General features: G+C 38.2%; 1 protein-coding gene across 1 annotated transcript in view; it reads left to right on the plus strand.

Annotated features, from left to right (window-relative positions):
- Positions 1–11583, plus strand: part of nnt (nicotinamide nucleotide transhydrogenase) — a 34846-nt gene extending 23263 nt beyond the window's left edge. The window contains exons 18-22 of the mRNA XM_028463019.1: positions 637–796; positions 5050–5131; positions 6269–6387; positions 7814–7929; positions 9365–11583. Of these exons, the coding sequence (XP_028318820.1) occupies positions 637–796; positions 5050–5131; positions 6269–6387; positions 7814–7929; positions 9365–9514 (627 nt within the window). The 3' untranslated portion in view covers positions 9515–11583. The remainder of the gene's footprint in view (positions 1–636; positions 797–5049; positions 5132–6268; positions 6388–7813; positions 7930–9364) is intronic.
- The last annotated feature ends 4083 nt before the right edge of the window (positions 11584–15666 follow it).

The raw sequence follows: 15666 nt of genomic DNA on the forward strand, positions 1-15666 counted from the left end.
ATTGAATTGAAGTAAAATAAATAAATAAAAGTTGTAGTTGTTCCCATCATATCCACTAGGAGGCACTCTAACTTGAACATTTTTTATAATTCTGGGGGGTTTTTTTCAGTCAGTGAGGTGAGAAAGAAATGCACAGGTGTGCTTTGCATGGTGGGAGTACTTTAATTATCCATCTTTGTATTTCACTTTTTGCATGTTTTCGTGGTAATGAACATTAAAAGAAACATTTTAATTTTAAATAAATAAGAATTTAGTTTTGGTTATCATCAAATCAGAATCAATTTTATTGCCAAGTAGAGTTTTTAGACAATACAAGGAATTTTACTTGGTGGATTGTGTGGGGGAAAAAAACCCCAAAACAGTATAAAAATAATAATAATAATGATAAATATAAATAAAAGTGCCTTCCAGGTCACTCACGGACACTGTACAAGACAAGATAAAAATACAAGTAGGATGAAAACACGACAGCATACAATACCGAGGGTGAGGGTATATTGTGTGAATAATAGTGACATCACTAACTGTTCAGCCTGCTGTTCCCAGTGACTTACTTGGTCGCTGGTGGACTTTTCTGTGTTGTAGGCTGTTCAACGGAACATTTTATAACGTTAATATTCTCTTTGTGTCTTTCAGGCAATGAATCGTTCGCTGGCCAACGTGATCCTGGGGGGCTACGGCACGTCTTCCACGGGCACAGGGAAACCCATGGAGATCATAGGCACTCACACAGAGGTTAACGTGGATCAGACCGTGGACATGATTAAAGATGCACAGAGCATAATCATCACTCCAGGTTAGCAAGTGCAAACACACACACACACACACACACACACGTGAGTGGAAAGATGTGGCACTCTGACTTTGCCAGTCACTTTTTTTTTCTTCTTTTTTTTCCCCCGTCATTAGCAAAGTGTGTGTTCTGTTTACATAACCTTTTCTTGACCCGCGTTACATCACCGTATTGCTAGGCTAATTGACAAGTCATGGCGGAGCGTATACACTCACCCACCCAAACACACACTTGGGTTTCTGTGTGGTCGTCAGTCCCCCGTAAATAGACATTCTACAGTGCAGCGCGTATATATACGCAAGGTCAAGGAGAAATTAGTTGGAATGAGGGTATGCCGAGCTTTTGTTGACAACTCAAATACTATGTTTCAAATTGGCTCCAACTGCTTTGTCAGGGTTAAAGGGTAGGCTCCGACCTTTGTTCCAGCTACATGTTTTTGTTTTTTTTTTTTTTTGTACTTTCACATGTTTTTAATACTTGCACAGATATGTTTGTGACCAGCCCACTTCATCTGGTAACTGTTTCGTTAAAGCTTTCATATCAAATTCATTGTGTGGCCTGGTGAACTTTCTGTCCTTACTTCAAAAAGAGACGTATTTCGCACGTGGGTGCACGTAAACATAGACTAAAGGCATCCAGCCTGCAAATTGGTGATTATAGATGGTGTGCTGACTGCCTATATACAAATAGGAACTCTTCAGTGGAAATTGCCTCAATTTACAAGAATGACAAAGTAAAGTGGTCCTGTAGTCGAGCAAAAAAAAAAAAAAAAAAACTGACCCAATGTACGGTGTAATGGTAAGAATAAAGATTGATACAAAAAAGCAAAAATTATGACAGACCGAGCAAAACAAAACTCCAACATTACTCTTTCTAAAGATGCATAAATAATAAACAAGCTGTGGCTTAATAAGACTTTAATACATGGGTCAAAGACGTGTGCAGATTTTCACCACATATTTTATAAAAGTGGGCATCATCGGACAAAGGTTGCATAAATATTATGATGGAAATAAAAATAGAATCACTTTTTATATTATACAAGACTACAAAACACTGAATTCCAATAGGGCGGAAATCAAATCATTTAATATATTTAGTGTAACTTTAAAGACACATTTATTGACACTTTAAACCACATGTGCCACAGTCAAGGCCCGGGGGCCAAATCCGGCCTTTTCTGAGCATCCAATTTGGCCCACAGGAGAATGTAAAAATGACTGAGAAAACATGAATCATTGTGTAAATGAAACTCAATCATACTTACCGGTACTCAGTTTTTCCAGTGCTTATATCGCATGATTGCAGTCATTTTTAATGTTTTAATGTCTTTTCATTTTCCTCAAATGATTACATAAAATTTTCCTTAATTAAATAGAAATTGATCACAAATCTAGGATATTTACAGTGAAGATCCTGTTGGGACTGATATCTGTCACTTATCGCTTGGATATTGTCGGTTTCTTACACATTTAGTATTTTATGTATACATAGAAGTGCAAACTGGGACACAATAATGTTGAAATTACTTGTTTTTTCACATAAAACCTGTGGCCCACTTGAGACCAAACTGCTCCGTATTTAGCCCCTGAACTGCTTTAAACAAAATAATACATTACAGATTTTTTTTTTTTTTTTAATTAATTCAAAGTGAGTGCATATATAGGAGAGGTGTATGTGTGTGTATTAGGGATGGGAATCAAAAACCGGTTCTTTCTGAGAGCCGGTTTCCATTAATCCAGTTCCTAGGATTCGTTTGTTTGCTTGCCTGTCAATTCCGCTTTTCGTTTCCTCTTACGTCGCAAATACGTGATGACGTCACACGCAAGCAGCGTGGTGTTTAAACCAGACTGGTGCCTCCGTATTTTTTTATTTATGTAGTTTATTTTGGCAGTTTAGGCGATGTTTGAAGCCAGTTTAAAGCGGACGGGAGGGCGGGGGCGGGCGGTGCACCTGGTCAGCAGTCCCCCCCCGGAAACATTTTTCCACTAAAAAAAACATTCTGGTGATAGCGTTTTATGCTGATTCTGTCCATTTCCGCTTTCAACAGTGAATTCCGCGATTCCGTTAACGTGGGTTTTATACGGCCCTTCATAGTCCAAAAAGTGGCTGAAGAAGTCCTCACTCAATGAGAATCAATAAGTTACAGCTAAATTCTTATCAGTTCCCATCCCTAATATATATGGTATATTTTTATGTATTTAAACCTTTTTTAACTGAAAGAACTGGACAGAGAATTTAGGCATGACGTCATTGAACCACACAGCTTTTTATACGTTTTCATGACCATTACATTATTAAAACTTTTGAAGTAGAAAATAATCTCCCAGACATTTTGTAAACCCACTGTACACACAAATTACAATTTGCATTTGTCACAGTGTTATTTTAGTGTTACGTGTCATTACAAATTACAAAGATTATAGATTAAATTCTTAAACGTCTCATGAATTTCAGTATAAAAGTGAATGTAGAATTTATTTTCCTCATATTTGCTGTATTTCACACTACATTACATAAAGCACATAGGATCAAACAGTGAGTGGCAGGCTGATAGTTTTACTCTGTGCCAGCTCTCGTTCATTTCCCTTGTTTCTGTCTGAAACATTCGCCCTAATTGATGCCGTCACAGTCACTTTGCCTGACTGACATGTGTGGAAACAGCTCGTACGCTACATTATAAACACACGGGTTTTCCAGGCTTTAGCCTGGCCCAACACCGCCTGGTCAGGGACCTGTTATTGAGAGCAAATCTTCAGAGAGAAGTTAAGGGAATACGGGATCAGTGACGGGAAGGAAGGGAGGTAAACGTTATTATGACAGCAGACGGGCGACTTTATGTGGAGTTTTCCTGTGGAGATCAGATTGAAACCTTGTCATTTTGATCAGTGTTTTCAATACAAGCGCTTTTGACTGGTTGTTGTGACAAGGCTAATAAACACCATTGGACCGTTTGACATGTGTTTGTGTGTGTGCACGCGTGAAAGATGATGTGATAGAAAGGAAGTGTTGCACAGCAGCATTATTTAGCATCAAAGCAATGAAATGTTTAGTGAAAGAAAGACTCCTGTTCATGAAACAACACAAACCCTAAAGCCTAAAGCTCTGTGTAGAGTTGGCTTGTTTCTTCATATTTACTTACCAGTATGTGCCCAGCAGTTAATATCAATCAGCCAATGGAAATTAAATTGATAAACGTATTTCATCATTGAAATATCATCATTGATTTGAGAAGCAAACTTAAAATTGTCTTAGTCACACAGTTGATTAGAATATGTTAACGTAGGGCGGCACGATTATGGCCAAAATGATAATCATGAATCATGAAAATAATTATTTATCATGTTAAAAAAAATCTGTTTTTATTAGACCACCTTTAAAGTTTAAACAAACAATATGTTTACAGTTTACAGTGCAAAATTCTGCTTTAAATAACAATTATACTAAAAACATAATTTAGAAAATAATCCAATAATTTAAACTGAATAAATACAGTTGTCCCTCGCTATATCGCGGTTCACCTTTTGCAGCCTCAGTGTTTCGCAGATTTTTTTTTTTACAGTGCAATTTTTGCTGCATTTTTTTACAGCATATGAACACGCATTGTATTCTGCGTCCTGATTGGCTAATGCTGCGTTAACCCACAGCGACACATCCAACTGGGTGAGTTTCACTGCCTGCTGAAGCGAGGAGCTGCGCTCCTTTTTCTCCTCTCATAAACATAAACCACCAGTGAAAAAAGCCGGTGTGATTAGTGGCTAATGCTATGCTAGCTCAGTGCTACAGAGATAACTTTTACCTGCTACTACCACCTCCTCGCTGATTCTCCTCCACGCCAAATCCTTCCTAGTCTGGTCCTGGTTATAAAGGCCGTGTCATACAGCTCCAGGTGGTCACACACTGCTTCTACTCCATGGTTGAATGGGTGAACAGACCAGTGTCCGTGTTGACGACCTGACGTCATCGTCAAAAAAGACTCTGATTGAGTTCGGCATTAATTTTTGATCACTAGCAGTGTGACTCTGAAGTGTATGTTTGAAAACAGTTTATGTTTTAAAATCTACGAAGGTTTGAACTGAAAATAAAGCTGACTACTTTGCAGATTTTGCCTATTGCGGGTTATTTCTAGAACGTAATTCCCGCGATAAACGGGGGACTACTGTACACTATTACAGCGTGCAGAGCCCATCTTTTAAATATAAAAATAGCTGACGATCAGGTTAGTTTAAGCTCTTTTCTCTTGTGTTTTGTTTCAGGTTATGGACTATGTGCTGCAAAGGCCCAGTATCCCATCGCTGAGCTGGTGAAAATGCTGAAAGATGCAGGAAAGAGTGTCAGGTAAACACTGACTCAAGCCAAGAATTTCAATGAAATAACCCCAGACTAAAATTGTTTGTGCATCTTTAGTCAAGTGTGTTGAATGGTTCAAAGTGGTTCAGCATTGTTTCAGTTCAGCCAGGGATGATAAAACCTGAGTGGTTTTTTAAAGACAAAAGAAACTGGCGTGCGTGCGCGCGTGCGTGAAATGAGATTGAAAGGGCTGAAGCGAGGCGGGAAGAGCGAGTCGAAGCGGAAGCCGTAATTGTGTAGCCTCTGTCGTTTGATCCTGGCTGTTGCAGCTGCTGCTGCTTAGAGCATTTGTACTTGATTACAGGAAAGTGGGTGGTCAGAGGGAGGGGAAAACCTCCTTCACCCTCGTCTCCTGCTCTTTCTCTCTTACTTTTCCACAACTTCAGTAAATCTTTCCGATAGCTATTATCTATGGACCTCAGATCAAGTTTTTCAACTACTTCATTCCTTTGTCTTTTGACTCTGAAAGTAATTTTGCATGTCACGCATCACGTTTCCCCTTTTTTTGTTGTTATGGCACAGAGAGAGAAAAGTTATTTGACTTTTTTTTTTTTTTTAATCAACAGCCACAATTGATTATACCCATCAGAAGCAGCAGGCCATCTGCACTGTGTATCTGCCCCAGGAACGCCGGGAAAAACCATCCAGCACAATTCAGTGGCTGCTGTTAATTTCCCACCCTGATTACATGGCATGGCTTAATGAGCTCATGAGCTATTTATACCTTTACACACACATACACACTACACACGATAGATGAGAGGCAGTGTGTTTGTGTAAGCACATCAGTCACAAATGCTTCCCTGCTCCATTTGTCCAAATGCTTTTTTCTTTTCCTCAGTCTCATTTCATTTTATTTCTTTCCAGTCAGGTCACGTTTGTAAAAATGTATATTGGTTTGTATTCCAAGATGAACAAATGTATAAATATATTTTTTTATCCCTGTGTAAAGTATGAATATTTACCCACGTACGCTCCAACGTAAAGGCGCGTGTATATATATATATATATATACAGTATATGTGTATATATATAACATAGCAGCACTGTCTCACAATTACAAACCTTTGTAAAATCCAGTTGTATTAAATAATCTTCAGTGCTCATTGAATGTTGCCCATGTAGGTTTGGCATCCACCCAGTGGCTGGCCGCATGCCTGGTCAGCTCAACGTGCTGCTGGCTGAAGCTGGAGTCCCATACGACATCGTCCTGGAGATGGAAGAGATCAACGAGGACTTCCCCGGTAAGAGGAGCACTGGGGTTTTTTTATTATTATTATTTTTTTAAGAACTTATTTTTTCTCTTTTTACTAATAAACATGAGAAAACACGTTACAGAGCTTTCCTTGACAGCAAGACAGCATATACATGACAATGTGAAGCAGAACTGTTTTTTGATAAAGAATTGACCAAAAATAGAAGGACAGGAGTTGGACTTTATAGATTTAGACATAAACACACCGCAAATGTTTGACATCCAAAAAAATTGCATTAGAACACTTTTTTTCCTTTGATTGAAATGTTTTTTTTTGATTGAAAATCTTTTTCTTTTTTTTTTATTGCAATTTTTTTTTTTTGGAATGAAGCAGATTTTTAATGTAATGTTGTGATGATATTTCAGCAATGTTTTAAAAAGCTAAAAGCATGAGTAGTTTTTACAGGCTAGGGGTTTCTTTTGCTTATGTTTGTTAAAATTGGGGATGTCCCGATACAACTTTTTCATTTCCGATATGATACTGATATTGCAGCCTTGCGTATCGGCCGATACCGATATTGATCCGATATCAGCATGAATCATACATACTTTTATTATTATTATTATTATTTATTTTTTTATTTTTTTAAATGAAATAATAATGACTTTGTAGTGTGGAATGTTAGAAAAGTGTTGATCAAGTGATGTCACTCAAACAGAGAACAATAGTCAGCAACTGTATATATGAGAAAAACTGACCCATTTATTATTAACCAATTGGTTACATACATTTTAACCTTCAACATAATATATACAGTATTCTACAATTGAATAAAATGAAGAAAAAATTATTTGAAAAAAGAAAAAAAAATAGTAAATTTTAATCAGACATTGGTTTTCAGGCTGATATAGGACTGATGTCCGATATCGGATCGGGACACCCCTAGTTAAAATGTACTCTGCAATTTACAAATCTCAGTTTCTCATAGAAGAATAGACTGCAGAAAGTTTATAAAATAGTGTTTCTATATTGAATTTATTTTATATTTAATTCCAAATGATGTTTATACACACTCGTATTTAATAAAAATGTAAATAAAAAGATGTTTTAGCTTTTTTTTTTTACATTTACTCAAATTATTGACTAAATTATACAGGCATGGGGGCCCCATGTCCAGTTTGGGAAGACCCCTATCCTGCATGTTTTAGATGTAAGCACACCTGTTTGTAAAGCTTGTTTTTCAGTGTTCTGTAGAGCTGCGTCATGACACAGTCTTTAGATTAATGTCTGTTGGAGCTTTATTTGATGCCATGGGGCGTTAAGTACCTAAGTTTTTATATAATTCCATGAATAAAACTTGATTTTCTTTGAAGAATAAAACAAAGAGTAGGAATCTGTAGGAGAGAGAGGATTTCTTTTTTTTTTTTGAATGCCGACGTGTTTTGAACTTTTTTCTTTCTTTTGTGTGTTACAGAGACTGATTTGGTTCTGGTGATCGGCGCTAATGACACGGTGAACTCGGCCTCCCAAGAAGACCCCAACTCCATCATCGCTGGCATGCCTGTGCTGGAGGTCTGGAAGTCGAAGCAGGTGAGACATCTGCTGTGTGCGTGTGTGAGATAAGATTTGTCCTGATGGAGAGGAGTGGAAGGCTTTTCTTTCCTTTTTGAACACAGACGGACGGTCCGCACCTGCACAAGGACACACACACATACACACATACACACTGCTGCAGATCCAGGTGCAGTCGCAGCCTGATCCCATTAGTGGTGAATGTGTCCTCATGGAATGACAACACTCAGAGCATCCCCTGGCACTGCTCTCAGATCTGGGATTAATTCAGCATGCCCACACTTTTCTGCTCTTACCCCAGGGAAATCAGCTAGGACACATCACTCTACCACACACACATAAGAACCCACTTTAAACTGACCTTTACAGTGGTTCTATTCCATATGCTTCTTTTTAAACTTTGTTAAAGGTCCCATGTCATGTTGTTTTTCAAATTCGTCATCAAAGTGGGAACGCGTCATCAAATTGGAGGGAGGTGTTCGGGCTCGCCCTGCAGTAAGAAAGGAACAAATCTAAATAACGATTGAGGGAATCAATGAAATAAACACTTTGGGCATGTGTATCAAGCCCATATAGCACTTTTATCATGTTTAAAGCACAGAGAAGTCGATTTAGCCCAACATGGGCCCTTTACAGACATTAGTCACACTTCAGTTGAAGGTTTATACATAAGGCTGACATTACACTGTCATTATTATGACATGACACCTGTCAGTAGCATGAAAAGCAAAGGAGAAAGTATGCTACCTTGTCTCACTCTTGTTGTTGTCTCAAACCATAGGTTTTCACCCACTCCACTTTTACATTAAACTTTCCCACATTTTACCATTTAAAAAAAGTATTAAAAGCTATTTTTCCATTGATGAGAAAGCCTAACAAGGTAACCAAGAGAAAGGAAAGAAATGAGATGATATTTGTTTTGAATATATTTTACAGCTGATTTAGGACTCGTTATCATAAGAGATGCTAACAGAAAGCTAACACAAGAGGAAGGTTGACTTTGATGAAGTTATTTATTTCAGGCTCAGTAATTGCTATTAATTGTAATTGAACGTTAGTAATTGAGAACATAATGGTAATTGACTTTCTGAGGATAAAAAGTAATGTAGTTTAGTTGTAATTGGAAAAAAAGCCTGTCACTGTAATTGTAATTGAAAATGTAATTGTAACTGAAAAATGTAATTGACTGTTACCCTAACCCCACTAGATCCCTCCACCTAACCCAAAAAATGCCAACATAGCTCCAAAGGTTTCATAATTTAGCGAATGTCACTTAATGATAGTTTTCATGACACTTTATTATACAATGCTAATGACAGCACAATGTCAGGTGAAATAATGAATTTTCAGCTTTTATTTTGAAAAGTTCTCCTGTGTAAAACTTGAATCCCATTCATTTTCCTGCTTCAACCTTGTCACGGCGGTCATGTGACCTGATCTCCTTCCCTTTCAGGTGGTCGTGATGAAGCGTTCCCTGGGCGTCGGCTATGCAGCCGTCGATAATCCCATCTTCTACAAGCCCAACACTGCCATGTTGCTCGGCGACGCCAAGAAGACGTGCGACGCCCTGCAGGCTAAGGTCCGCGAGTCCCAGAGCCAGTAAAGATAGACCTTGTACCAACACCTTCACTGACAGCACATGAGGAGAGGAGGAGATGACCGAGGCAGCCAGTTCCCAGCAGTTCTCCAGTCTTTGTCCAGCTGCAACTGAGCCAGCTGAGCAAAGACCAAAAAAACAAAAAAAAAAGGGTTGTCTGCAAACCCTTTCTGCCATCTATAAATAAGATTCATTGCAAGAAGTACTTGCAATAAATTCTTGAGATGACTTAATCTTTTTCACTGAAGTAAAGTACCCTAACACGCCTTTTTGTGAAGCCTTTTATGTGTAGATATCAAAGGAAAGGGGGAGTCGACCATTTGCATGTGCTTAGTGTAACCTAGGGAACAGCTGACCGAGTGTCACATTCATTTCAGTCACACGAGTTCAAGTCAAACAATCAGAAGTGACGTGTTAGAGGTTGTAAATTCTCCTTTGGTAGGATGTTTTAGCACACAGTCGTTGGATAACGTTGGATGAGATGAAGCAGAAAGTGGCGTCTGTGAATCTCTACGCACTCCAGAGTCTGAAAAATATTCTCCAGTTAGAAGTTAGTTATAGATGAATAATGTGGAGTTTTTATGAATAACTCTCCCTGCTGATTTTAGTCCCCTTCTTTAAAGTGGAGTGAGGAAAGATAAATATTGAAGCATTTTTGTAAAGTTCTTTCCTTAGTGGTTTTCTACTGTAATGAGAGATGTTTTGTAATTGGTGGAAAGCTCTAAGTCATGCTTTCCCCCCCCCTCTTCACTCGAATGTGTCTTGTTATCTCCACCGATTCCTAGAATCACGCCCAGATCCCAAAATGGTGAAATAATAAAAAAAAAACATCTCAAACATTTTCTATCCAGAATCCAAAGCAATAAAGTGAAGGTGACCTTATCGTGCGAGGCCACATCTGTCCTGCGATGCTAATAAAGAAGAAGTCCCAATGATAAACAAACGGTCTGGCACCTCGGATGGTTTTTATGGTGTTGTGGGATCCAGGTGTGCTTCAATCATCGCCCTGTGTGGTTGTGATGATACAGTACATGTGATGCTGTTGGCCTTAATGCTAAAGAAGGGGTTTTTTTTGTTGTGTACTCGTTACTGTTTTTTTTTTGGGGTTTTTTTTTAAGTGAATGTGGTGCATCCACGCCGTGTGTCCTCATTATTGCTCAACAGGGAATGAAGGATCACTCGTCATAAAGTAGGGCCAGATGTTAACCTGAACAACACTGCAGCTGATTAATGATGTTTCCATCTGTAATGATTGAAGGATTTTGTTTTTTAAGCTTTTGACTAAAAATAGAAAACCCCAAACTTTACATTAACTGTAATTTATGCCAAACTTCCTTTTTAATCCAACAGTAGTACAAACGTTTGGTCAGCAAGTATTTAACTCATTTACAGATCAATTTGGCCACTGTTTGTTACAACTCTAAATGAATTGATCCAAGTAAAACAGTTTTTTTTTTTTTTTGATGGCATTAAAATAAGCTGTAAGAATGTATCTTGGTGCAGTTTATGGAACACACGTTTATGAAGTGACATGTTTGCAGGATGTATCACATGATCATGTAATACCTGTACTGTCATTTATTTGCTCTTACACTTCCATCTTGGGACCTGACACTTTTGACCATAACAACTCTCCTACCTCTCCCAACAATTGACCAACAAACCCACACTCCAACCAGTGTTTCCATGGGATCAAGCCAGTCACTGACCAATGGCCTCTTTCCTATTTATTCACCTGACCTTGGTTGGTTTTAGTCTGAAGGAGTTGCAGATTGTCCTTTGTGCTCAGGAGGGAGTTTATTGTCGAATATTTCAGTCTACAAAAATGCATTTGAAGTGAGATCCCTGCTTTAGTAGTAGCGTGTGGCCGTTTTTGCGTTTCCCCGTAGCGTTAATCTTCTTCTTAAGGAGAGTGTTTTTGTAAAGAGGCTTGTGCAGAGCACCAGTTGGCTTCCAGGTTGTATAATGTCTTGCAGAATCATGTAAGAGAGATGAGTTGGTACTGTGTTCTGTTTCTGCCCCTCATTTGTTCATCATGGAACATTCTCATCCCTAATAAAGCTGTAACTACACCACGTACTGTGTGACTGTCGTTGTTCAACGCACAACATTTCTGCTGAAAACTTGAATGAATCAAATATCTTAATGACATTTATGTTTGTGCTTGATCACTATTGAGATTCACTTTTGGCTCTTCTCTTCCAAGGTCACCACAGTGATTTTTTTTGGCATACCTGAACACATTCCTGGTGGACAAAGTGGCTTTAGGAGTAAGGAAACACTGTCGATGCTGAAGCTACCCATGACACTCAAACGCAACGTCATTAAAATCATATAAATATGTTTTGGAAGAGTGAAAACCGCCGTTCGATAGTGCTTTTGGGTTAAATGTTTGTGAATCAATTATTACCCATTATCGATTTTCACCCCCGTTTCTGAATCCAAATTATCCTCTTTGTCCACATACTAAATTTTGCTTAGAATACTATAAATTATATTAAAAAAAACAACTATAGAGCATAATGATGGAATGAATGAGTGATAACACAGTTTAAAAAATCAAACTTTGTAAATATAAGTGTAATAAAACAGTATTTAGTGTCTCCTGAATACATTTATTTCAAGTTTTTATCATTACCTGTTATCTCCAACCTGGTGTGGGACCAAGACTGACCCTTGGATTTTCAGTTCTTGCTCTATTCAACAGATTTTTCATTATTATTATTTTAAATTTAACGTTTTATTCACTATTATTTACTCTACTCTTCCCCATCCCTTCCATTGTCCTACCCTGACTCCCTCTTCCCCGTTCCCTTCCCACCTTACCTAGGTGTAACACTGCCCTCTCTTTTTATATTCTCCACTTTTTAGGTTTACTTACCATTCCTTAGGGAGGGCTGGTGATGGTCACAATTATGCAATAAAATAAATTCATTATTTAATTGCAATAACAAAACATGCATCGCTGTCAAAAAGATTGCACTACATGTAGTGTTGACCTTCGACAGCATGTGCAGACAAGGGGAAACAAAAATAAAATAATTTTAAATCAAAAATACATATTTTTTATTTGTTTATTTTCCACTTACTCTCAAGTGCCCCCTGTAGTGCAATCGCGTACCCCCAAAGGTACACAATCCCCCATTTGAGAAGCACTGTATTACAGCAGGGGGTAAAATAATTAGTTGTGAGGCCCCACCTTGCTACGTAAACGACATAAAACAATGTTTTGGTGCCACATGCAACAGCACAGCGTTAATAGTGTAGTCAAATCATTAATAGGTCAAACCGCTAAACGTCACCTTTAGTCAGTGGTCATTTTGTTTTGGTCCTCCTTTTATGCAGGTTTTGCTTTATTTAGTTATTTATTTTTCTTCTTTTGTTGCTGTTTTATATTTCCTTGTTAATATTTTTGTGTGTGCGTGTGTTTGTGGCTTTCATCCAGCATTCCCTTTGGTAAACCCTCTTAATATGTTGTGGGGAGCCCCCCTCAGAGTGCCCCCCAGTTACAAAATGAGATCACATGAGTCCACGATGAGGGTCCACACAATGACAGAAATGTAAATAGGAGTTTTTTTCAAACATTTTCACTTACAAGCAACACTTGATTGCTATTCATCATCAGCGTGTGAGCTGGAGGCACTTAGAGGTAGAGGTAAGGCCGACAGAGATCCTGCTGATTATGGCCTTAGATTTATGGACGGAGATGTTGCATGTGTGCTTGATGAGGGTGGCTTCATCCTATAACAAGTAGCATGCAGACGGGCTGTTATCTTCACTCAGGCATGAGGTGATCTAAGGAAAACTGTTACTCCCACATCAGAGACGAGACGCTAAGAGAGATAAAAGTCTGAGAAGGTGCTCATCAGGAGATTGAGTGTTTTTTTTATTTGCTCTACTGGGCCTGTTTTCTTTAAAAGCTGCTGGTTTATTCCTTGATTTTCCTCCCAAAAGGACATGTATTGCCCTCAGGTTTAGATATATGTAATGTATTAAAGAGAGAACTGTAGACAGATGATGGACTGGCATCACATATTTCCAGTTGAAGATCAACAAGTGTGTTTTTCTCAGGAATCATCCGGCCGTGAAATAGATTTTTCCATGCCGTGCAACACAATTAAAGACGAGCTTGTTTTGATCAAAGCTGATGACTAACATGATGATGCGTCTAGATTTGATAAATCTGTAACATGCATGTACAAGTGTGGGAACAAGGCTGATTGAGATTATCATGTTTTATGAGATGACAACATGTCAAGATCAACCTACGCCAAAAAAGCATAAAGATTATTGAACATATTTAGGAGTTTCTCACCTATGTTATTTTCAATAAAAAGTATATTTTTTGCTCATGAACCAACTGTTCAATGTTGTTTAGTGAAAAACTGGAACATTCTAAGACAGGGTATCTGCAGCATATTTGACAAATCAACAGAAAATACATTTTAACCTTGTTAAAATTATGTGAAGTGGGACGGAATATACACAGATTTCCGCTTGGTCAGCAGAAATAAACACTAACGAACAATCAAATCTTTTTTTTTTCTTTTTTTTTTTTTTTTTATCCACTGGCAAGTACGGCAATGGAGCCCTTATCCTTTGGGATTCATTATTTAATGAATTACTGTCTGTCTTTCAAGATTATTTAATTTGTTGTGTTTGCTACTTAATTGAAAATGAAATTCTCAAAAATAATTTAAGCTCAAATATTGTTTTTTTAATGGGTTTTGCCTCCATTTCTTTGTCTTATTGTTTCATTTTCTTGTATGCAGTGCTTAGTTTGTAAATCTAAAATGAACCCTAACATAATCTAATAAATAAATAAAACACTTAACAAAAATAAACAAAAATGTATTATTTTTTAAGCAAAAATTCATTTTTCGGTAGTGCGCATGCACATATACAATCTCAGTACGATGTGAAGTCAGTTTATGACATCGGAACAAATGCCAGGGGTTTTGTTCCAGCAGCAAGAGACAAATATGTCATGTTTTTTTTTTTTTTAAAGCGCCTTTTACTCACTAAATGAGTCAATATCACGTGAACACAAACGACCAATAAACCAAAATATTAAATAAAATAGTGATGAATCAGCGTTAAAGAGAAAGTTACAGAGCACATCGTCTTTCACTCTGAGTGACAGCTGTCAAATCTGCCATGTGTCAGCAACAAGGACAGCGCAAAATCACCGCTAATTTAGCCACTTTCAGAACGCAAAAACCCACAAATACTAAATATTTTCAAACTTTGACACCATAACTCCTCGAATGAATCAGCAGAAAATGAAAATGAAATGCGTGCTTAGCTTTTGTTTGTCAAAACAGCCAAAAAACAGCCATGGGAAACTTTTTTGTCTCACAATTTTTCTTTTTCCATATTTCACAGCCGAGGCCTGCCTTGTGTTTCATAAACCAATAATAGCAGCTCATCTTGGCTTTGAAATTAGCCTCTGTCCAAACTTTCCTGATCTCATGTCTATGTCAGAACTTTAACCTTCGTGTCCCTCGTTTCTCTCTGTCCCTGAGTCGTCATCATGTCCCTGATAGTTCTCCTCCTGTGTTCTGTCTGTGGGGTCAGCCCTATGTTCCCACAGCCCTATCTTATCAAAATATAAAATTCATAATAAGGAAGAAAAAACCCAACAAGATCCACATGAACAAGCATTTAGTGACAGTGGAAAGAAGCAACTCCCTTTTAACAGGAAGAAATCTCCAGCAGAACCAGGTTCAGAGGTGGCAGCCATCTGCGTCGACTGGTTGGGGTTAGTGGACAGAAGGACCAACAGAACAGGATAGAGACATAGAACATCAGAGAGTTCCAGACTAGTTGAGTCGTGAACCACAGATCAGGAACTGCCATCATCAGTTTCACGACACCTGAAATAGAGAAGAGAGAGAAGGAGGAGGAGAAGGCACTGACTGCAGAAAAACATGATACATTATTATCAAGTCAGCCTGCCTTGGCCTTGGGCCTCACCCCCAGTGGCCTAGTCAACACTTATTGTAAAGGTGACGAATCTCTTCCTGTTTATTGGTAAGCTAACAGTGACTACAAGGTCTGTAAATACGACCGTTCACAGACGAGCCCATGTCCGCTCTAGTGGTTAAGTTATGTTATGATTATGTGTGTGTACAATGACATTTCCAGTGATTTCAACA

Source organism: Gouania willdenowi, chromosome 12 (assembly GCF_900634775.1).
Source record: "Gouania willdenowi chromosome 12, fGouWil2.1, whole genome shotgun sequence".
NCBI classification, from domain to species: domain Eukaryota; kingdom Metazoa; phylum Chordata; class Actinopteri; order Blenniiformes; family Gobiesocidae; genus Gouania; species Gouania willdenowi.